Source organism: Hemiscyllium ocellatum, chromosome 14, assembly GCF_020745735.1.
Source record: "Hemiscyllium ocellatum isolate sHemOce1 chromosome 14, sHemOce1.pat.X.cur, whole genome shotgun sequence".
Lineage (NCBI taxonomy): Eukaryota > Metazoa > Chordata > Chondrichthyes > Orectolobiformes > Hemiscylliidae > Hemiscyllium > Hemiscyllium ocellatum.
Genome location: NC_083414.1, coordinates 72,604,959 through 72,629,881, shown reverse-complemented (window position 1 = coordinate 72,629,881; position 24,923 = coordinate 72,604,959). Strand labels below are relative to the sequence as shown.

Sequence of the window (24,923 nt, the reverse complement as noted above, 5' to 3'; positions counted from 1 at the left end):
GCTGACACACGACTGTGCAGCGAAGCACAGGTCAAATCACAGTTCGCTGATGATACAAGTGTAGTGGGTCTCATCAGCAGGAACAAGTGCAGGAGGTGCAGCAGCTAACAGACTGGTGCAGAGCCAACAACCTGTCTCATCCTGGAGATCATGAAGAGCATCAAATTTCTTGGTGTACACCAGGCGGAGAATCTCATCTGGACCCTCAACACCAGCTCCATAGACAAGAAAGTCCAGCAATGTCTCTACTTTCTGCGCAGGCTGAGGAAAGCCCACCTCCCAACCCCCATCCTCACCACATTCTACAGAGGGGTCATACTGAGCTGCTGCATCACTGCCTGGTTCAAGAATTGCACGGTCTTGGATTGTAAGACCTTACAATGGATAGTGAGGACAGCTGAGAAGATCATCAGGGTTTCTCTTCCCTCCATTACAGACATTTACACCACACGCTGAATCCAAAAGGCTGACAGCATTGTGGAAAACACCACACACCCCTCACTCAAACTCTTCTCCCTCCTGCCATTTGGCAGAAGATACTGGAGCATTTGGTCTCTCATGGCCAGACTGTGTGCCAGTTTCTTCCCCAGCCTATTAGGTTCCTTAACACAGTATGATCGGACCCTTTCCCATCTGAAATTCTTTGCATGACTTCGAATTGCTGCTAGAAAAATACCTATTATTTATCATTCTTCTGTTACGCTGTAACTTACATGTTTTGCACTTCTAATGCACGTTATGCCATGTAGAATTGTGTAGTTGTGCTGTCCATGTAGCACCCTTGGTCTTGGAGGAAAACGGTCTCGTTTTTACTGGATCAGTTGACAAATAAAAGTGACTCTCTCTAACAGCACGTTGTGAAGGGAATAACCACATTATGTGTTTTGTGGTGGCACTGTTTTGGAATTGATGAATGATGATAGCTTGTATCTGAGATTGGTGGAATAGAAAATAGGACCTGATCAAGTCCACCTTCGGACATTGTCTGAGGCTTGGGAAGAACTTACAGAGGCCTTTGCTGACATGTTTGCTTCATTGGAGAAGTTCTTAAAGACTGGAAGATGGTTAATGTTGTTCCATTGTTTAAGAAAGGTAGCAAAGACAAACCAGCGAACTGCAGCCAGTGAGCCTGACGTCACTGGTAGGCTAGTTGCTGGAGAGGATACTGAAGGACAGGATCAACCAACGTTTGAATAATCAAGATTGGAGTGGTGCAGGAAAAGCACAGCATCCGAGAAGCAGGAAAATCGATGTTTCGGGCAGGAGCCCCTCATCAGAAATTAGGCTGGGAGCTTCCGGGGTGGAGAGATAATGAATAGTCAAGGTCTGATTAGGGACCATCAAACCATCAGTTAACTGACCATCAAACAGGCAGACAAGGGAGGCGCGGTAGTAGTTTGGCGCACCGACCTTTATACCGCTGAGGCCAAACGCCAGCTCGCGGACGCCTCCTCTTATTGCCCCCTTGACCATGACCCCACCTCCCACCACCAAACCATCATCTCCCAGACCATCCATAACCTCATCACCTCAGGGGATCTCCCATCCACCGCCTCCAACCTCATAGTCCCACAACCCCGCACCGCCCGTTTCTACCTCCTGCCCAAAATCCACAAACCTGCCTGCCCCGGCCGACCCATTGTCTCAGCCTGCTCCTGCCCCACCGAACTCATCTCCGCGTACCTCGACATGGTTCTGTCCCCTTTAGTCCAAGAACTCCCCACCTACGTTCGGGACACCCACGCCCTCCACCTCCTCCAGGATTTTCGCTTCCCCGGTCCCCAACGCCTTATCTTCACGATGGACATCCAGTCCCTGTACACTTCCATCCCCCATCACGAAGGACTCAAAGCCATCCGCTTCTTCCTTTCCCGCCGCACCAACCAGTACCCTTCCACTGACACCCTCCTTCAACTGACTGAACTGGTCCTCACCCTGAATAACTTCTCTTTCCAATCCTCCCACTTCCTCCAAACTAAAGGAGTTGCCATGGGCACCCGCATGGGCCCCAGCTATGCCTGTCTCTTCGTAGGATATGTGGAACAGTCCATCTTCCGCAACTACACTGGCACCACCCCCACCTTTTCCTCCGCTACATCGATGACTGTATCGGCGCTGCCTCGTGCTCCCACAAGGAGGTCGAACAGTTCATCAACTTTACCAACACCTTCCATCCCGACCTCAAATTCACCTGGACTGTCTCAGACTCCTCCCTCCCCTTCCTAGACCTTTCCATTTCTATCTCGGGCGACCGACTCAGCACAGACATCTACTATAAACCGACTGACTCCCACAGCTACCTGGACTACACCTCCTCCCACCCTGCCCCCTGTAAAAACGCCATCCCATATTCCCAATTCCTTCGTCTCCGCCGCACCTGCTCCCAGGAGGACCAGTTCCAATACCATACAGCCCAGATGGCCTCCTTCTTCAAGGACCGCAGATTCCCCCCAGACGTGATCGACGATGCCCTCCACCGCATCTCCTCCACTTCCCGCTCCTCCGCCCTTGAGCCCCGCCCCTCTAACCGCCACCAAGACGGAACCCCACTGGTTCTCACCTACCACCCCACCAACCTCCGTATACAACGTATCATCCGCCATCATTTCCGCCACCTCCAAACGGACCCCACCACCAGGGATATATTTCCCTCCCCTTCCCTATCAGCATTCCGAAAAGGCCACTCCCTTCGTGACTCCCTCGTCAGGTCCACACCCCCCACCAACCCAACCTCCACTCCCGGCACCTTCCCCTGCAACCGCAGGAAATGCAAAACTTGCACCCACACCTCCTCCCTTACTTCTCTCGAAGGCCCCAAGGGATCCTTCCATATCCGCCACAAATTCACCTGCACCTCCACACACATCATCGATTGCATCCGCTGCACCCGATGTGGCCTCCTCTATATTGGGGAGACGGGCCGCCTACTTGCGGAACGCTTCAGGGAACACCTCTGGGACGCCCGGACCAACCAACCCAACCACCCCGTGGCTCAACACTTTAACTCTCCCTCCCACTCCACCGAGGACATGCAGGTCCTTGGACTCCTCCATCGCCAGAACATAACAACACGACGGTTGGAGGAAGAGCGCCTCACCTTCCGCCTGGGAACCCGCCAACCACAAGGGATGAACTCAGATTTCTCCAGTTTCCTCATTTCCTCTCCCCCCACCTTGTCTCAGTCGATTCCCTCGAACTCAGCACCGCCCTCCTAACTTGCAATCTTCTTCCTGACCTCTCCGCCCCCACCCCACTCCAGCCTATCACCCTCACCCTGACCTCCTGCCACCTATCACATCTCCATCGCCCCTCCCCCAAGTCCCTCCTCCCTACCTTTTATCTTAGCCTGCCTGGCACACTCTCCTCATTCCTGATGAAGGACTCTGGCCCGAAACGTCGAATTTCCTGTTCCTTGGATGCTGCCTGACCTGCTGTGCTTTAACCAGCAACACATTTTCAGCTCTGATCTCCAGCATCTGCAGACCTCACTTTTTACTCTCTGATTAGGAATAGTCAGCATGGATTTGCGGGTGGGAAGTAACGTCTGACAAATTTTAAAGAGTTTTTCAAAGAGGTAACTAAGATGGTAGATGAGGGTAGGACCATGTATGTTGTCTGTATGGACTTTAGTATGGCCTTTGACAAGGTCCCGTATGGCAGGCTAGTCATGAAGGTTAGATCACTTGGGATCCAGGGAGAGCTAGCTAATTAGATTCGAAATTGGCTCGATAATAGGAAGCAGAGGGTGATGATTGAAGGTTGTTTTTTGGACTGCAGGCCTGTGACTAGTAGTGTGAAACAGGGGTTGGTGCTGGGACCTTTGTTATTTGTTATTTACATAAATGATCTTGATGTGAATGTACTGGGTGTGATTAGTAAGTTTGCGAATTATACAAAATTGGGAGGTATCACTGATAGTGGGGAAGGTTATCAAAAATTAGATAGAGATCTTGATCAGATGGGGAAGTGGGCTGGAGATTGACAAATGCAATTCAATACAGATAAGTGTAATGTGTTACACTTTGGAAAGTCAAACCAAGGTAGGACTTATACAGTAAATGGTAAGGTCATGAAGAGTGTTATGAAACAGAGTCAGAGAGACGTATAGCATGGAAACAGACCCTTCGGTCCAACTTGTCCATGCCGACCAGATATCCCAACCCAATCTACTCCCACCTGCCAGCACCCGGTCCATATCCCTCCAAACCCTTCCTATTCATATACCCATCCAAATGCCTTTTAAATGTTGCAATTGTACCAGCCTCCACCACTTCTTCTGGCAGCTCATTCCATACACGTACCACCCTCTGCGTGAAAAAGTTGCCTTTTGGGTCCCTTTTATATCTTTCCCCTCTCACCCTAAACCTATGCCCTCTAGTTCTGGACTCCCCCACCCCAGGGAAAACACTTTGTCTCTTTATCCTATCCATGCCCCTCATGATTTTATAAACCTCTATAAGGTCACCCCTCAGCCTCTTGACGCTCCAGGGAAAACAGCCCCAGCCTGTTCAGCCTCTCCCTATAGCTCAAATCCTCCAACCCTGGCAACATCCTTGTAAATCTTTTAGATTAGACTTAGACTTACAGTGTGGAAACAGGCCCTTCGGCCCTTTTCTGAACCCTTTCAAGTTTCACAACATCTTTTCGATAGGAAGGAGACCAGAATTGCACACAATATTCCAAAAGTGGACTAACCAATGTCCGGTACAGATGCAGCATGACCTCCTAACTCCTGGACTCAATACTCTGACCAATAAAGGAAAGCATACCAAACACCTTCTTCACTATCCTATCTACCTGCGACTCCACTTTCAAGGAGCTATGAACCTGCACTCCAAGGTCTCTTTGTTCAGCAACACTCCCTAGGACCTTACCATTAAGTGTGTAAGTCCTGCTAAGATTTGCTTTACAAAAATGAAGCAGCTCACATTTATCTAAATTAAACTCCATCTGCTACTTCTCAGCCCATTGGCACATCTGATCAAAATCCCATTGTAATCTGATGTAATCTTCTTCGCTGTCCACTACACGTCCAATTTTGGTGCCATCTGCAAACTTACTAACTATACCTCTTATGCTTGCATCCAAATCATTTATATAAATGATGAAAAGTAGTGGACCCAGCACTGATCCTTGTGGCACTCCACTGGTCACAGGCCTTCAGTCTCCCTCCACCACCACCCTCTGTCTTCTACCTTTGAGCTAGGTCTCTATCCAAATGGCCTGTATCTCCCTGTATTCCAACGGCTAACCAGTTTCCCATGGGGAACCTTGTCGAATGCCTTACTGAATTCCATATAGATCACACCTACCGCTCTTCCCTAATTAATCTTCTTTGTTACTTCTTCAAAAAACCTAATCAAGTTCATGAGACATGATTTCCCACGGACAAAGTCATGTTGACTATCCCTAATCAGTCCTCGCCTATCCAAATACATTGTCCATCCTGTCCTCCAGGATTCCCTCAAGTACTGTTGAAAGTGGTGAACAGGTAGACAGGGTGGTGAAGAAGGCATTTGGAATGCTGGCTTTAATCAGTCAAGGCATTGAGTACAAGAGTTGGGATAGTACGTTACAGTTGTATGGATCACTGGTGAGGCCACACTTGGAGTATTGTGTACAGTTTTGGTCACCCTGTTATAGGAAAGACATAGTTATGATCCTGCTCCACAGCTACCTGATGAAGGAGCAGCGCTCTGAAAGCTAGTGCTTTCAAATATACTGTTGGATTATCACCTGGTCTTGTGTGATTTTTAACATAGTTAAACTGGAAAGAATACAAAGAAGATTTACAAGGATGTTGCCAGGACTAGTAGGGAGAGGTTGGCAGGATAGGACTTTATCCCTTGGAATGTAGGGAAATGAGTGAGAACTTATTGAGGTGTATAAAATCATAAGGGGCATAGATAGGATGAATGCATATAGTCTTTTTCCCAGGGATGGGGAATTAAAACCTAGAGGACATAGGTTTAAGGTGAGAGGTGAAAGATTTAGGAAGGACCTGAGGGGCAACTGCTTCATGCAGATAGTGATGCATATATGGGATGGGCTGCAAGATAAAGTGGTTAGAACACAGAACAATACAGCACAATACAAGCCGTTCGACCCTCAATGTTGTGCCGACCTGTGAAACCAATCTGATGCCCATCTAACCGACACTATTCCATTTTCAACCAAATGTCTATCCAAGGATCTTTTAAATGTCTGTAAAGTTGGTGAGTCTACTGCTGTTACAGGCACTGCATTCCACGCCTCTACTACTCGCTGAGTAAAGAAACTACCTCTGACATCTGTCCTATATCTATCATCCCTCAATTTAAAGCTATGTTCCCTTCTACTAGCTATCACCATACGAGGAAAAAGGCTCTCAATATCCACCATGATTATCTTATATGTCTTAATTAAGTCATCTCTAAACCTTCTTCTCTCTCATGAAAACAGCCTCAAGTCCCTCAGCCTTTCTTTATAAGACCTTCCCTCCATACCAGGCAACATCCTAGTAAATCTCTTCTGAACCCTTTCTGAAGCTTCCGCATCCTTCCTATAAAGCAGTGACCAGAACTGTATGCAACACTTCAACTGCAGCTGCACCAGAGTTTTGTACAGCTACAGCATGACCTCATAGTTCCAAAACTTGATCCCTCTACTAATAAAAGCTAACACACCATACGTCTTCATAACGTCCCTACCGACCTGGGTGGCAACTTTCAGGGATCTATGTACGTGGACACTGGGATCTCTTTGCTTATCTATACTACCAATAATCTTACCATTAGCCCAGTACTCTGCATTCCTGTTACTCCTTCCAAAGTGAATCACCTCACACTTTTCTGTATTAAACTCCATTTGCCACCTCTCAGCCCAGCTCTGCAGCTTATCTATGACCTTCTATAACCTACAACATTATCCACAACTCTACAGACCTTAGTGTCATCTGCAAATTTACTAACCCATCCTTCTACTCCCTCATCCAGGTCATTTATAAAAAACAACAAACAGCAGTGAACCCGAAACAGATCCTTGTGGGACACCATTAGTAACTAAATCCCTGGGAAAAACATTTTCCATCAATCACCATCCTCTGTCTTCTTTCAGCTAGCCAATTTTTGATCCAAGCTGCTAAATCACCCTCAATCCCACGTCTCTGCATTTTGTGCAATAGCCTACCATGGGGCATCTTATCAAACTCCTTACTGAAATCCATATACACCATATCAACCGCTATGCCCTCATCCACCTGTTTGGTCACTTTCTCAAAGAACTCAATAAGGTTTGTGAGGCATGACCTATCCTACAGAAAACCGTGTTGACTATCCCTAATCAACTATCTCTTATAATCCCTATCTCTTATAATCTTTTCCAACACTTTACTCAGAACCGAAGTAAGGCTCACTGGTCTATAATGATCAGGGTTGTCTCTACACCCCTGCTTGAACAAGGGAACAACATTTGATATCCTCCAGTCTTCTGGTACTATTCCTATAGACAATGGTGACATAGACATCAAAGCCAAAGTCTCTGCAATCTCCTCCCTGGCTTTCCAGGGAATCCTAGGATAAATCCCATCCAACCCAGGGGGCTTAGCTATTTTTAAACTCTCCAGAATTGCTAACACCTCCTCCTTGTGAACCTCATTCGCATCTAGTCTAGTAGCCTGTATCTCAGTATTCTCCTCAACAACATTGTCTTCTTCCTGTGTGAATACTGACGAAAAATTTTCATTTACAGCTTCCCCCATTTCCTCTGACTCCATGCGCAACTTCCCACTACTATTCTTGATTGGCCCTAATCTTACTCTCATCATTCTTTTATTCCTGATATATGCATAAAAAGTCTTAGGTTTTTCCTTGATCCTATCTGCCAATGACTTCTCGTGTCCCCTCCTGGCTCTTCATAGCTCTCTCATTAGGTCTTTCCTGGCAAACTTGTAACTCCCAAGCACCCTAACTGAGCCTTCACAAATCATCCTAACATAAGCCTTATTCTTCCTCTTGACAAGAGATTCAACTTCTTTCATAAACCATAGCTCCCTCACTCAACCACCTCCTCCCTGCCTGACAGTTACATACTTATCAAAGACCTGCAGTAATTGTTCCTTGAATAAGCTCTACATTTCAGCTGTGGCCATCCCCTGGAGATTCCTTCCCCATCCTATGCATCCTAAATCTTGCCTAATCGCATCATAATTGCCTTTCCCCCAGCTATAACTAGATATATACCTATCCTTTTCTATCGCTAAAGTAAACATCACCGAATTAGATTAGATTCCCTACAGCAAATCCACGCTGACCCTCCGAAGAGTAAACCACCCAGACCCATTTCCCTCTGGCTAATGCATCTAACACTACGGGCAATTTAGCACAGCCAATTCACCAGACCAGTCTTTGAACTGTGGGAAGAAACTGGAGCACCCAGAGGAAACCCATGCAGACACGAGAGGAATGTTCAAAGTCCACACAGACAGTCGTCTGAAGCTGGAATTGAACCTGGGACTCTGGTTCTGTGAGGCAGCAGTGCTAACCACTGGGCCACTATGCTGCCCAATTGTGGTCACTATCACTAAAGTACTCACCTACCTCCAAATCTAACACCTGACTGGGTTCATTACCCAGTACCAAATCTAATGTGGTTTCTCCCCTTGTTGGCCTCTCTACATATTGTGTCAGGAACCCTTCTGCACACTTTGGACAAAAACTGACCCATCTAAACTACTTGAACTATAGTATTCCCAGTCAATATTTGGAAAGTTAAAGGCCCCCATAACAACTACCCTGTTACTCTCACTTCTATTGAGAATTATCTTTGCTATCCTATCCTCTAAATCTCTGGAACTATTCGGAGGCCTACAGAAAACTCCTAACATGGTGACCTCTCTTTTCCTGTTTCTAACCTCAGCCCATTTAAGCTCAATAGACGAGTCCTCAAACGTCCTTTCTGCAACCATAATGCAGTCCTTTACTAACAATGCCACACCACCCTCTCTTTTCCCATCTTCTCTGTTTTTACTGAAACATGTAAATCCCAGTACCTATATAACCATTCCTGTCCCTGCTCTATCCATGTCTCCGAAATGGCCACAACATTGAAATCCCAGATACCAATCCATGCTGCAAGTTCATCCACCTTATTCAGAATGCTCCTGACGTTGAAATAGACACACTTCAACCAACTTCTTGCTTGTCAGTGCTCTCTTGCGACCTTGAAACCTTATTTCTGACCTGACTACTCTCAACCTCCTGTGTACTTGAACTACAATTTAGGTTCCCATCCCCCGCTGAATTAGTTTAAACTTATCCGAAGAGCATTAGCAAATTTCCCCCTCAGGTTATTGGTACCCATCTGGTGGTACAACAGTCAAGTACAATAGCAACATTTAAAACAACATGGCGGCATGGTGGCACAGTGGTTAGCACTGCTGCCTCACAGCGCCAGAGACCTGGGTTCAATTCCCGCCTCAGGCGACTGACTGTGTGGAGTTTGCACGTTCTCCCCGTGTCTGCGTGGGTTTCCTCCGGGTGCTCCGGTTTCCTCCCACAGTCCAAAGATGTGCTAAATTGCCCGTAGTGTTAGGTAAGGGGTAAATGTAGGGGTATGGGTGGGTTGCGCTTCGGCGGGTCGGTATGGACTTGTTGGGCCGAAGGGCCTGTTTCCACACTGTAAGTCATCTAAAAAAACCATTTAGATAGGTACATGGAGGAAAGGGTTCCCCAAATGTGGGGAATTGGAACTAGCTGAGTGGACATGATGGTCAGCTTGGAGCAGTTTCGACCATGTTTCCATGCTGTATTACTCTATGACTTTGTGACTAGTAGAACCATATTGTTGTCCTAGGATGAAGGAGAACGGGAGACACAGAAGTGTGTCAATGGGTTGGAAATTGCTGGGAGCTTTATCAACCACATTGGTGGGAAGGGTCAGATTCTTGATTGAGGAAAAAAGAAGTCATATTGAAACTGCCTTTATGATAAGTTGGCATCATTGGTACAGATGCGACTGAGACAGAGAAACGGGGAGATTGGAATGGAGTTCTTGTCGGAGCAGAATGTGAAGAAATGTAGCTTTAGCAGTCTATGGATTTGTGATGGATATTACTGGACAGTCTATTCTGGGAATGGTGACAAGGTACTTAAGGGAGGGAAGGAAGACTCAGAGATGCACCAAGTAAATATGAGAGTAGAGTGGAAATTGGAAAGAAGTATTTTTTTCCAGTTCTGGATGAGCAAGAAATGGCACTGATTCAGTCATTAAGAATGAATTATTTGAAGGGCGGGGTGGGTTGGAAGGAATATTCCATATATCCTACAAGACAACAGATATAGCTGAGACCCATGCAGCTATCCATATCTTTTATTTGGAGGAAGTGAAGCAAGATACGGAGAAGTTGTTCAGTCTGAGAATGAGCTCTGCTAGGCAGAGGAAACTGGTGGTGGATGGGATCTGTCTGAATCTCCAGTCTTGGAAGAAGAAGAGGCCCTCAGATAATTTTGATAGAGGTATTTGCCATCATAGGTTCTCTGCTGCACTCACCCACTCTAATTCTCTCATTCAACAAATTCACGTTTAACCTCAGAATATGAATAAGGTCTGCATCACTGTTTCTTTTCACACCCCTTTCAAAATCCTGAATAAAATAAAAAATTAGTGCTGTGAGATTGATCACCTGACTGCAGTCCTGTGTCTACCTTCAGTGCAACCACATACTACTTAAACCCACTAGTAAGGTGGAGCTATGATGCCTTATTGGTTGTTAAGTAAACATTGGCTGAAATCAATCAGAATTTGAAAATGCTTTGGGCAAGGAATTTGTGGCTCTGAAACGTGTTTCAAGCTCCAAAAAAGTATTTAGTTTTCTCTCACTTTCTTGAAAGGAGCAGATGTTTTGCATTTATGATGAATTGTTAAATGACAGGCAATCTGGAAGGCTTGATCATGTAGCATTCTGTCTGCGTGAAATCCAACCACATGATGCCTGACTCCAAGGCATGAGAACACATGACCTCCATAAATCTTACACTGTATAACTTCATGGCTGCAGCTGTTGTGAGAGAAGTTCCCAGAACCAGAAAGGCCTCCCTCGTGCAGGGGGTGAGGGGAGACTGAGGGAGTGGAATATACAAAACTCAGATATAGGAGAGGAGAACCAGAGTGCGGGGAGGGGGGGTTTTGATGGAGGGGCAGAAGGAGAAGTTTGCTCCTTTTTAGTGACACCTTCAAATGCTGAGAGACTCAAAGTGCTGACTCTTTAATCCTTTACACCTTCCCCACTGCAGATCACCAATCACAGATCACAGTGGAGTTGGAACTCACTGAGGTTAAGGCATTTCAATGATGTCAGTGAGCAGGGGAGTGGTGATTGGGGATGACACACTGGGAAATTCTAAAAAGATTCTGCTGGGTTCAAAACTCTACATGTGTTCAATACAACATTTGTATCCCTAACATCAAAGCAGATTTAAAGATTGACATAAGATCACTTCTCCAAATGATTACACAACCTCCATCTATCTGAACTCCAGAAGGTCTTTCTAGAATAATATCATGGCTTGTAACTGTCTTACATCTGGCAAAACTTGACACAGGCTGGACAAGCTGATGGGATTTTGTGATCCAGGGAGATGACAGGACATTTCAGTCACCATTACATCCACTAATTGCAAACCAGCCACATAATCCAATACAGAATAAACAAATCATAAAGATATTCTGTCCAAGTTTGGTAAGGCATGTATTTTGTGTTAGATTCAGTACTTACCGATGCAACATTCACATAGTCATCATCGGACAGTGTGTCCAGCATCTCAACGACAGATGTCTTCATTAGCTTCAGCGTAAGGCCACTGACACTACCGCTCCTGACAACAGACAAAACACAGGGCAGTGACCTCTTGGAATAGACACTTACATGCATACACATTCATGTGCATACGAGATAGGCACCACACAGAGACAGAGATGCATCTATAGACACACACACCCACACAGACACAAACAGTTATGCATACAAACATGCAGATATATACACAGTCACATAAAAAAAAATTACACACAGATACAGACATTTGCTGTGTGCTGCACACACACTTTTTTCCAGATCTATGCATTGTCTAGATTACACTGAAATATAGATCTGTATGTAAACTTGACGGATTTGGAGATGCTGGTGTTGGACTGGGGTATACAATGTTAAAAATCACACACCACCAGGTTATAGTCCAACAGGTTTAATTGGAAGCACTAGCTTTTGGCATTGCTCTGAAAGCTAGTGTGCTTCCAATTAAACCTGTTGGACTATAACCTTGTGTTGTGTGATTTTTAACTTGACGGACTCAGTCTACTAATAGATCCAAAGAATTCTCAAATTACTGATTCAATCACCTTTATTTCTTATTATCTAAAATATTTTTACAATGAAACAATTATCATAATAACCTGAATATCTTAACTAATTCAAACAAGCACACTATAACATGTAAATACTTTAGAGGAGTTTTAACAGCCTCCAATAAGGTGGGACTGGATGAGGTGTGTGATGTTAAAATGTGCAAGAATCTAAATCACAAAGCCATCATGCAACTTTTAACCAAGGCAAGACAGGGCTTAGGCAGCCAATCTGACTGCAGGAAGCCAACCTGGTAATTGAAACATTATAATCAAACTACCTAATTTCCCTCCCCACCCCTATCCGCTTTCCATAAAGACCGTTCCCTCCGCGATTACCTTGTCAGATCCACACTCCCCAACAAACCACCCTCCCCTCCTGGCACCTTCCCCTGCCACCACAGGAATGGCAAAACCTGCACCCACACCTCCCCCCTCACCTCCGTCCAATGCCCCAAAGGAGCCTTCCACATCTGTCAAAGTTCCACCTGCACTGCCACATGTCATATATTGTAGCTGTTGCTCCTGATGCGGAGCATCTATATTGAGGAGACAGGACACCGACTCGCAGAGCACTTCAGAGAACATCTTCAGGACACCTGCGTTAACTAACCCCACCACCCCATGGCCAATCATTTCAACTCCCCCTCCCACTCTGCCGAGGACATGCAGGGCCTGTGCCTCCTCCATTGCCACTCCCATACCACTCGACGCCTGGAGGAAGAACACCTCATCTTCCGCCTTGAGACCCTCCAACCCTCATGGCATCAAGGTGGATTTCACCAGTTTTCTCATTTCCCCTCCCCCAACTTATCCCAGTTCCAACCTTCCAGCTCAGGAATCTCTCATGACCTGTCCCACCTGTCCATCTTCCTTCCCACCTATCCATTCCATTCTCCCTTCCGGTCTATCACCTTTACCCCCACCTCCAACCACCTACTGCACTCTCAACTACTTTCCCTCCAGCCCCAGCACCCCCCTCTCCCCCTCCAATTTACCTCTACACCCCCGAGGCTCCCAGCCTCATTCCTGATGAAGGGCTTTTACCCAAAACATTGGTTTTCCTGCTCCTCGGATGCTGCTTAATCTAAGATCAATTTAACCTACACACCCTTCGATTTACTCCCATCCATGTGCTTATCCAGCTGTGACTTAAATGTCCCTAATATCTCTAACTCTACTACCAATGCTGGCAGTTCATTCTACGCATTACGCTCTGCATAAAGAACCTACCTCTGACACATATACCTTCCTCCAATCACCTTAAAATTATGACCCCTCATGATAGCCATTTCTGCCCTGGGGAAAGGTCTCTGGCTATCTACTCTATCTATGCCTCTCATTACCTTGAACACCTCTATGAAGTCACCTCTATTCCCTCTTCTCTCCAGTTTGAAAAACCTTAGCTCACTCACCCTCTTTTCGTAAGACAAGCCCTACAATCGATGAATCATCCTGATAAATCTCCTCCACACTCTCTCTAAAGCATCTACATCCTTCCTATGAGGCGATTAGAACTGGACACAATATTGCAAGTGTGGTCTAACCAGGGTTTTATAGAGCTGCAGCAAAACCTTGCAGCTCTTAAACGCAATCCACCTGTTAATGAAAGCCAAAACATCATATGCCTTCTTAACAACCTTGTCAACTTGGGTGGCAACTTTGAGGGATCTATACATGTGGATCTGAAGAACCCGTTGTTCCTTCACACTGCCGAGAATCCTGTCTTTAATCCTGTATTCACCATTCAAATTCAATCTTCCAAAATGAATCACTTCACATTTATCCAGGTTGAACTCTATCTGCCACTTGTCAGCCCAGTTCTGCATTCTATCAGTGTCTTGTTGTAGCCTGTAAAAGTCCTCGATATTATCTACAACACCACCAACCTTTCTGTCATTGGCAAACTTACTAACCCATCCTTCTACTTCTTCATCAGTCATTTATAAAAACTACAAAGAGCAGGGGCCCAAGAACAGATGACTGCAGAACACCACTGGTCACTGGCCTCCAGGCAGCATACTTTCCAACCACTATCTCTCGTTGTCTTCTTTTGGCCAGCCTATTCTGTATCCAGACAGCCAAATTTCCCTGTATCCCATACCTCCTAACTTTCTGAATGAGCCTACAGTGCAGAACCTTATCAAATGCCTTACTGAAATCCATATACACCACATCCACTGCTCGACCTTTGTCAACTTGTCACATCCTCAAAGAACTCAGTAAGGCTTGTGAGGCATAACCTGCTCCTCACAATGCCATGCTGACTATCTTTAATCAAATTTTGTTCTTCCAAATAGTCATAAATACTATCTCTCAAAATCCTTTCCAGTACCTTGCTTACAACAGATGTAAGACTGACTGGTCTGTGATTCCCAGGGATTTCCCTATTCCCTTTCTTGAACACAGGAATAACATTTGCTTGCCTCCAATCAGCCGATACTACTCCTGTGGAGAGTGAGATCTTCCCTACAGACACATCTATCTTCCCCTCTGACCTTTCTCATCTCTACCCTGCATTCCAAATTCCCTTTCGAACTGTTCCAGTCTCCAAAATGGCCATTCCAATATTTTCCTAGAGGGTTATTTTTGAGCAAAACAGAGTCTCAGCTATAAACTTGGATGACCCCTGGGCATTTAGCTTCACAAAGTTCCACTTCTGTTATGAGCAACTGTGACAGACGTGCCTGAAAGGCTTTGGGACTCAGACATAAAAATGACAAGGAATACTAGGAAAGCAATCACAGAATTATACAGTATAGAAGAAGTCCTTCAGCCCATTATATTTATACACTACTACCTCCACTAGCCGCACTTTCCCACACCAGGCTGATATCCTTGAATGTTAAAACACTTGATCTGCACATCAACATTTTTTCAATTTTATGAGGTTATCTGCTTCAACTGTCCTCAAAGGCAGTGCATTCTAGGCACTCATGACCCTGTTGGTAGAAAGATTTTCTTCAATTTCCTCTAAATGCTCCTGCTAGAGGTCCTCTGCTCCTCCTCTTCTTTTTCTTTCTTATTCCGTTTTCTTTCTTTCTCACTGTGAGGGCAGTGAGTCCCGGGTAAACACGAGGGCAGGGAGCCCCAGGTAAACACGAGGGCAGTGAACCCCAAGTAAACACGAGGGCAGGGAGCCCCGGGTAAACACGAGGGCAGTGAGCCCCGGGTAAACACGAGGGCAGGGAGCCCCGGGTAAACACGAGGGCAGTGAGCCCCGGGTAAACACGAGGGCAGGGAGCCTCAGGTAAACACGAGGGCAGTGAGTCCCGGGTAAACACGAGGGCAGTGAGTCCCGGGTAAACACGAGGGCAGTGATCCCTGGGTAAACTCGAGGGCAGTGAGCCCCGGGTAAACACGAGGGCAGGGAGCCCTGGGTAAACACGAGGGCAGGGAACCTCAGGTAAACACGAGGGCAGGGAGCCTCAGGTAAACACGAGGGCAGGGAGCCCCAGGTAAACACGAGGGCAGGGAGCCTCAGGTAAATACGAGGGCAGGGAGCCTTGGGTAAACACGAGGGCAGGGAGCCCCGGGTAAACACGAGGGCAGGGAGCCCCGGGTAAACACGAGGGCAGGGAGCCCTGGGTAAACACGAGGGCAGGGAGCCTCAGGTAAACACGAGGGCAGGGAGCCTCAGGTAAATACGAGGGCAGGGAGCCCCGGCTAAACACGAGGGCAGGGAGCCTCAGGTAAACATGAGGGCAGTGAGTCCCGGGTAAACACGAGGGCAGTGATCCCCGGGTAAACTCGAGGGCAGTGAGCCCCAGGTAAACACGAGGGCAGGGAGCCCCGGGTAAACACGAGGGCAGTGAGCCCCGGGTAAACACGAGGGCAGGGAGCCCCGGGTAAACACGAGGGCAGTGAGTCCCTGGTAAACACGAGGGCAGTGATCCCCGGGTAAACTCGAGGGCAGTGAGCCCCAGGTAAACACGAGGGCAGGGAGCCCCGGGTAAACACGAGGGCAGGGAGCCTCAGGTAAATACGAGGGCAGGGAGCCCCGGGTAAACACGAGGGCAGTGAGTCCCGGGTAAACACGAGGGCAGTGATCCCCGGGTAAACTCGAGGGCAGTGAGCCCCAGGTAAACATGAGGGCAGGGAGCCCCGGGTAAACACGAGGGCAGTGAGTCCCGGGTAAACACGAGGGCAGGGAGCCCCGGGTAAACACGAGGGCAGGGAGCCTCAGGTAAATACGAGGGCAGGGAGCCCCGGGTAAACACGAGGGCAGGGAGCCTCAGGTAAACACGAGGGCAGTGAGTCCCGGGTAAACACGAGGGCAGTGATCCCCGGGTAAACTCGAGGGCAGTGAGCCCCAGGTAAACATGAGGGCAGGGAGCCCCGGGTAAACACGAGGGCAGTGAGTCCCGGGTAAACACGAGGGCAGTGAGCCCCGGGTAAACACGAGGGCAGGGAGCCTCAGGTAAACACGAGGGCAGTGAGTCCCGGGTAAACACGAGGGCAGTGATCCCCGGGTAAACTCGAGGGCAGTGATCCCCGGGTAAACTCGAGGGCAGTGAGCCCCAGGTAAACACGAGGGCAGGGAGCCCCGGGTAAACACGAGGGCAGGGAGCCTCAGGTAAACACGAGGGCAGGGAGCCTCAGGTAAATACGAGGGCAGGGAGCCTCAGGTAAACACGAGGGCAGGGAGCCCCGGGTAAACACGAGGGCAGGGAGCCTCAGGTAAATACGAGGGCAAGGAGCCTCAGGTAAACACGAGGGCAGGGAGCCTCAGGTAAATACGAGGGCAGGGAGCCCCGGGTAAACACGAGGGCAGGGAGCCCCGGGTAAATGGGGCAGAGAGTCCCGGGTAAACACGAAGGCAGGGAGCCCTGGCTAAACATAACAGCAGAGAGCCCCAAATAAACACAATGGCAGTGAGCCCAAGGGAGCGTGAGGGCAGGGAGCTCCAGGTAAACACAAGAGCACCCCAGAGGAGCGTCAGGGCAGTGAACGTGAGGAAAGTGAGTGTGAGAGCAGTGAGCCCCAGAGGCGCATGTGGATAGTGGGCCCCAGATAAACACGAGGGCAGTGAGCACCTGAGGAGCTTGAGGGTAGTGAGCAGTGCATGGGGAGTGAGGCCCGGGGTAGTACACGGTTAGTAAGTCTTAGAGCAGCATGTAGGCAGCGAGTCCTAGGTGGAGATGGGTGCAGGAGATCAAGTCCTGGAACTTATCTTGGAGCAGTTGAATGCTGGTATAGAGCAGTCTTGGAATGTTGTGGGGATGGGCTTTGAAATGGGGTCTGGCATGGGCAGACTCACCATGTGCGGAGGCCTTGTGCTGAGCTGCTACAATGTCATGCTTATTTGAAATTTTTTACCTGACTGTAATGTCAATCCTTTAATGATGTCCTATTTAACAATGACACCATAAGAAGCAGATAGGGTAAAAGCTTTTCACTGTACTTCAACAACAGGGTACACATGACAATAAAGGATATTCTATTCTAAACCTTTCACTTTAAAACTATGCCACTTTGGTACTGACCCTTGAATTAGAGGAACAGCTATTTTCTGTCCACCACGTCCATGTTCGTCAATCTTGTATACTCTATCAGATTCCCCTGCAACCTTCTCTGCTCTAAAGAAAACAATCCGAGCTTGTGCAACCTTTCTTCATCATTGGAATGCTCTATCCTTGACAACATTCTTGTAAATCTACTCTGTAGCCTCTCCAGTGCATGCATATCCTTCCTGTGCTGACCAGAACTGCACACAGTTCACAAGCACCCCAAGATCCCTCTGAACTTCTTAGTGTCTTGCCATTCATTGAGTACTCCCTTGAATTATTAGTTCTTCTAAAGTGCATCACCTCACATATATCAAAGTTAAATTCCACCTGCAACTGATCCGCCCATCTGATCAAATCTCCTCCTATATCCTCCTATAATCTAATGCAATGCTCCTCACTGCCAACTACCCAACCAATCTTTGTGTCATCTGCAAACTTACTAATCATCACTTCCAAATTCTTATCTACATCGTTTACAGAGGAACCTCAATTATCCGGCATTTGATTATCTGAATTTCAGATTATCCGAACAAGATCATAAGGTCTCGGTTAAACTGTGTTATCCGGCATTCGATTATCCAAACAAAATATTCCCCGCCCATGTCGTTCAGATAATCAAGGTTCCTCTGTATATAGATCACGATCAACAGGGGACGCAACACTGACCCCTGTGGTACACCATTGTACAACAGGCTCTAGTCACACAAACAGCCTACCACTAGCTTTTGTCTCTTGCTACTACACGTTGTTTTGCTATAATGCGGCAGTTGTGTTCCTCTGCAACTTCGCACTATACAAAATCATGTCATGGAAAACTTATAGAAAATCATGCTAACAAAGGTTGCTAATAGGAAATCACTACACCTGTTCAGTAGAAAGCTCGCGTTCTCCAAACAACATCCATAATTCGTCAATCGCATTATAGCCAATTTGTGCTGATGAAACACACGTTAAAGTAGAATGATCTGTATGTCAATTTTGATCCAGCTTGTCAAGTACCCTAGATCCCATGAATGGTTACGTTCTCTATCAGTTTCCCATGTCGGACCTAGTCAAAGATCCTATTGATTCCATATAAGCTACACCAAATGCCCTACCCTTATGGTTAGCACTGCTGCCTCACAGCGCCAGAGACCCGGGTTCAATTCCCGCCTCAGGCGACTGACTGTGTGGAGTTTGCACATTCTTCCCATGTTTGCGTGCGTTTCCTCCGGGTGTTCCAGTTTCCTCCCACAATCCAAAAAATGTGCAGGTTAGTTGAATTGGCCACGCTAAATTGCCCGTAGTGTTAGGTGAAGGGGTAAATGGGTCTGGGTGGGTTGTGCTTCGGCGGGTTGGTGTGGACTTGTTGGGCCGAAGGGCCTGTTTCCACACTGTAAGTAAACTAATCTAATCTCTACACTTCATTACCTCCTTGGAAAATTCAACCAGATTTGTTAGACATAACTTCCCTCTGTCAAAGTCAGGCTGACTATCCCTGAACAAACCTTGCTTCCTTAAAGGAGATTAATTTCCCCTTCCCTATTTTCTCTAATAGTTCCTCTTCTACTGATGTTAAACTCTCAGTTCCCAGGTTTATCTTAACCACCATTTTTGTAAAGTGGAACCAAATTAGCTGTCCTCCAGAGCTCTGGTACCTCCTCTGTGGCCAGAGATGATTTAAAACTTTGAGTCAGGGACTCTATAATTTTCTTCCTCATCTCCCGCAGCAGTTTAGGATACAATTCATCTAGACCTGGAGATGTGTCCACTTTTAAACCTGCTAAATCTCCAATATCTCCTCACTCCCTAAATCAAACTGTTCACGAGCCTCACAGTCCATCTTTTCAAATTCTGTACTTGCAATCTCCTCCCCAATAAAGACAGATGTGAAGTACTCATTTAACACTCTGCAATGTCTTCTGTCTTTATTCACATGTTTTTTTTTATCCAGTCCCGAATATTCCTAAACATCCAGGGTTCTCTGGGATTGTTATTCTTACATTTCACCCTAAAGGGAATATGTTCAGCCTGTAGTCTCCCCAGTACCTTTTTGAATGTGTTACAATGTTCTGCTATAATTTACCCTCAAGTACTTGCACTCAGTCTATTTTTGCCAGTTCCTACCTTATTTTAACAAAACCTCCTTTACTCCAATCCAAAACCTGTTTTTCCAGACCATCTTTCTCCATTTCTATAACAAATGTATCAACTCAATGATGAGCAAGGATATGAGAGGTTTTGGAGATTTTATGGGTAGAATTATGAAATCAAAAAGTATTCAATACTGTAATGAGAATTGTGTGCAAGTACTGCAGGAGTAGCTGTAAATTGGTAGTTTGCATAAATGCTGAGTTTAAGCATGTAATAAAACAGAATGGGATAAGCAGACAGGCACATGCCAGAAAGGTAATGAATTGCTACATGCGGGATAGTTTTCTAAAGCAGCATGTTTATGAACAAACTAGATGATATCATATTAGATTTAATACTGAGTGATTAACCAAATTGATTTACAACCTAATGGTGCATGAAAATTTACCTTACGGTGATCATAATACAATTAAGTTCAATATTATGTTTGAAAAAAGGGAATCTAACTTGAAAAGAATGAGACAGCCACTGTCCACTGTAAACGGAACAAATATGTATATGTATGAAACAACCGAAAATCAGTGCAAGTGTTTATTACAAAACTGAATGTAATAAGGAACAAGTTTATACCACTAAAGGGTAAGAATTCTACTTACTAAAAAAGATAACCATGACAACTAAAACGGGTGAGGAACAATATGAAACTAAAAGGGAAAGCATTCAACAATGTTAATATTTGCAGAACCTCAAGTAATTACAATAGATGCAAAGAACAAGAAACGGTGACAAAGCAGATATTAAGAGCTACAAAAATGGACTATGAAGAGAAGCTCTCAAGAGATACAGAAATCAATTCAAGAAATTTCTGCCTTTGCGAATAATGTGAGTACCTATCTGGTGTGTATAACACGCACATACACTCCCTTCCACTACACAATAACCATGTGTCAGTTTTGCACCTTAAAATCAGACATGGCCCCATTGAATCTCCAGTTCTACTCCCCACACTCTTCTGGGTTAAATGGCTAGTTTTGGTGCAAATTAATGTATCAGAAATTACAATTCAATGTGAAATCAATGACAACATAATGTTGTGCACAAAGCACACACAGGCTGAACAAGTGGATGCTGGTTCACTGTCAGGGAAAGACAGTGTGCCCAGCTAAGTTAAAAAGCAAAAATAAATTTTGGATGTCACAAATCTGCAATAAAAACAGCAAGGAATGGAAATACTCAACAAGTATGGCAGAAACTGTGCAGAAGGAAACAGAGTTTACAATTTTTTTTAGTTGACTATGATCCTTCAACAGAAAGTGTGGGTTAAACCAATGAGTACTTACACATCTACTATAATCATCATGTCCTTGGGAGATGAGGCACCTTGAATATACCTACAAAGGAATGAAGTCAGAAAAAGGCTGCTTAGTCCCCAAAAGCTTCAGTTCAACAAGGTCAATGAAAATTATGTGAGGCACCTTGCGGTCAATAGTTCTGTTGAGGAAACCAATTACTTTGAAAAATAGATTTAGCTACTGCACTGACGAGTTGAATAATAATTTATCTTTCCAAAACGGAGCCTGTGAATGCTGCTTCATTATTAGGAACAGTTCCAGCACATGAAACATCAAGATCAATCAAATATACAGTCCCATTATAAGCATTTTGCAGCAAAGCACACAACCTGCTGCATGCATGTCCTCATCAGTAATATTAGCAGCCTTTAGGTTCACACCTTTGGGTCTGTGGTACATACACTGTGCTCACACCCTTGGGTCTGTAAGGCATACTGTGCGTTCACACCTCTGAGTGTGCAGTGCACATTCTGCACTCACAACCCCTGCAATATACACTGCACTCAAGTCTGCAGTACACATTCTGCTCTAACATGACAACTCTCCATGCCCTCTGTGCTGCTCAGTCACTCACTTGACTCACCCCCACCTGCACCAAAACTAATAGGTAACAGTAAAAGTGCCACCCGCTTTCATCACTCTTAATGCCTGGTTCATTTCATTTGAGAAGGAAAGCAGTCCCCAACAGGACAAGGAGAGTCAAGATGGATGTTGGGTTGCTCAACATTTACCTCCGCAACTCAGCATCTTGACCTGGACCCCTAGTTCACTAGCCAAATCAAAAACCACTGGTCTGCTATTGATTAACTAGGTGGAACCAGAGTGAAGGTTTGTCCCTCGACTTGACTGAGGCTAGCTGACAACCATGTTAAGCTCCTTCCTTTGTGTATGTGCCATATGACAATGCAAGACAGAAGTAATATTAGCTTTGCTTCTCTGGCTGAAGCAGCAAAGCACAAAAAGACAAAGTAACATCTGCCAAGAGCAACCACATATGGTCAGAGTGATTGAATGCTGTAACAGTGAGCAAAGAGCCTGAGATGTAGCCTCTTCCAGTCCACAAACTGGGTATGTGTCCCTGAGCACAAAGTGTCCTTGCTGTACCATGACAATGCAAGTTACTGGTGCAGACACAGTGCAACATTAATTTGCAGAAGTGTCCTGCAAGTAATTGGAGAAGTGCCATGAGGGTCTTTATAGAGTCATTAAGTCCTACAGCATGGAGACAGGCCCTTTGGTCCAAACTGGTCGATGCCGACCAGTATGTCCATCCACACAAACCCTATTTCCCTGCACTTGACCCATATCATTCTGAAACCTTTCCTATTCATGTAATTGTCCAAATGCCTTTTAAATGTCATTAATGCATCCACATCAACTACCTTTGCTGGTAGCTCATTCTGTGTGCATACCCACCCTCTGTGTAAAAATGTTGCCCTTCAGGTTCCCTTCTATTCTTTTCCCTCTAACCTTGAACTGATGCCCTCTAGAGTAGTAGCCATAGAGATGTACAGTGTGGAAACAGACCCTTCAGTCCAACCTGCCCATGCTGATCAGATATCCAAACCTAATCTAGTCCCACTTGCCAGCACTTGGCCCATACCCTTCCAAACCCTTCCTATTCATACACCCATCCAAATGCCTTTTAAATGCTGTAATTTAATCAGCCTCCACCACTTCCTCTGGCAACTCATTCCATACACGTACCACCCTCTGTGTGAAAAGGTTGTCTCTTAGGTCCCTTTTATATATTTTCCTTCTCACCCTCTAATTCTGGACTCCCCCACCCCAGGGAAAAGACCTTGTCTATATATCCTATACTTGCCTCTCATGATTTTATAAACCTCTAAGGTCACCCCTCAGCTTCCGATACTCCAGGGAAAACTCTTCCTACAGCTCAAATCGTCCTCTTGGAAATCTTTTCTGAACATTGTCAAGTTTCACAACATCCTTCCGACAGGAAGGAGGCCAGAATTGCACACAAGTCTCCCCAGTGATTCCTGATGAAGGGCTTTTGCCCGAAACGTCGATTTTACTGCTCCTCGGATGCTGCCAGAACAGCTGTGCTTTTCCAGCACCACTAATCCAGAATCTCGTTTCGAGCATCTGCAGTCATTGTTTTTACCTGGAAGATGACAGGAAGCAAGTAATGCTTGTGGGATTAAATTGCATCAATTTCAATGCAAGAGGGCTGACAGGTAAGGCTGATGAATTCAGGGCATGGATAGGATGTGGGACTAGGATATTGTAGCCATTACAGAAACATGACCAAGGGAGGGACAGCACTGGCAGCTTAATGTACCAGGTACAAGTGCTTTAGGTGGGACAGAGGTGGTGGAAAGAAGGGAGGAGGAGTTGCATTTTTGATTAAGGTGAGTTTCACAGCAGTGATCAGAAACTAAATAACTGAAGAATCATCCATTGAGGCTTTGTGGATGGAACTAAGAAATAAGAAGGGCTGGTGACGTTAGTGGGATCATACTATAGGCCCCCCAATTAGTCAACGGGAATTAGAGGTACGAATATGCAGGGAGACTTACAGGAGCAATAGGGTTGTCATAGTAGGAAATTTTAATTTTCCTAACATAGACAGGGACTGCCAGAGTGTTAAGGGCTTAGCTGGGGTGGAATTTTTTAACTGCATTCGGTGAAATTTCCTCAAGCAGTATATAGAGGGTCCTACTCAGGGAGGTCAAACCTTGACCAACTCTTGGGAAATATGGCAGGACATGTTACGGCGGTGACAGTGGGGGAGCACTTTGGGAAAGGTGGCCATAATTCTATTAATTAATCCTGATGAAGGGCTTTTGCCCGAAACGTCGATTTTACTGCTCCTCGGATGCTGCCTGAACTGCTGTGCTTATCCAGCACCACTAATCCAGAATCCTGTCATCTTCCAGCCTGACCCATCTCCTCACTTTACTATTTCTGAATCTCCTTCCAGCCTTGAACGTCCCTCTCTGCTGTTGAGGATCCCACCCTCCTCCCCGCCAATCTAATTTAAACTCTTCCTTGTAGCACTCGCAAACCTGACTGCAATGATGTTGGCAAATATCGGATCCTAGTGTCTGTGGGTGTGAGACGTGTGTGGTCAGTGACCGAGCCCTGAATATTGGTACTCATTCAGTGCAAATTGTAGGTGAATCCAACAGAAACTTCTGGTTTCCACAGGAAGTCTTTTTGGTATCTAGCTTGTTTGGTGAGTTTGCAAGATAAAAAGCTGAAGATAAATTATATAGATAGGGCCCTGAACAAGGCATTTAACAAAGAATAATTACTCTTCAGTGGCAATTCATTATTGCCTAGCCAGAAACTCACCACGACAGTTGTGAAGAGTGACAGAGCAAGAGGGCCCTTGTGCCACTAGCTCCGAGCCAGAAGGTCTGAGTTTATATCTCACTTACTCCTGAAGTATGCAATAATATCTCTGAATAGGTTGATTAGAAAATGCTTGCCAAACTCACCAAACTCTAAAAGGTAAAGCAAGATACTCCTTATGTTGAGATTAGCCTCGTTAGACCTCCTGTTCAATTATGTCACAAATCTTTCCAAAGCCCACGTCATCCTGTAAGATTCCGCCCCCTCTGTTCACAAACCTGGGTTCATGTGA

At 45.9% G+C, this 24,923-nt stretch overlaps 1 protein-coding gene across 1 annotated transcript in view; it reads right to left on the bottom strand.

Moving 5' to 3' along the window:
- Positions 1-24,923, bottom strand: part of cacna2d2a (calcium channel, voltage-dependent, alpha 2/delta subunit 2a) — an 871,148-nt gene that overhangs the window by 207,072 nt on the left and 639,153 nt on the right. The window contains exons 10-11 of the mRNA XM_060835047.1: positions 21,302-21,352; positions 11,753-11,852 (exon numbers count right to left, since the gene is read on the bottom strand). Of these exons, the coding sequence (XP_060691030.1) occupies positions 11,753-11,852; positions 21,302-21,352 (151 nt within the window). The remainder of the gene's footprint in view (positions 1-11,752; positions 11,853-21,301; positions 21,353-24,923) is intronic.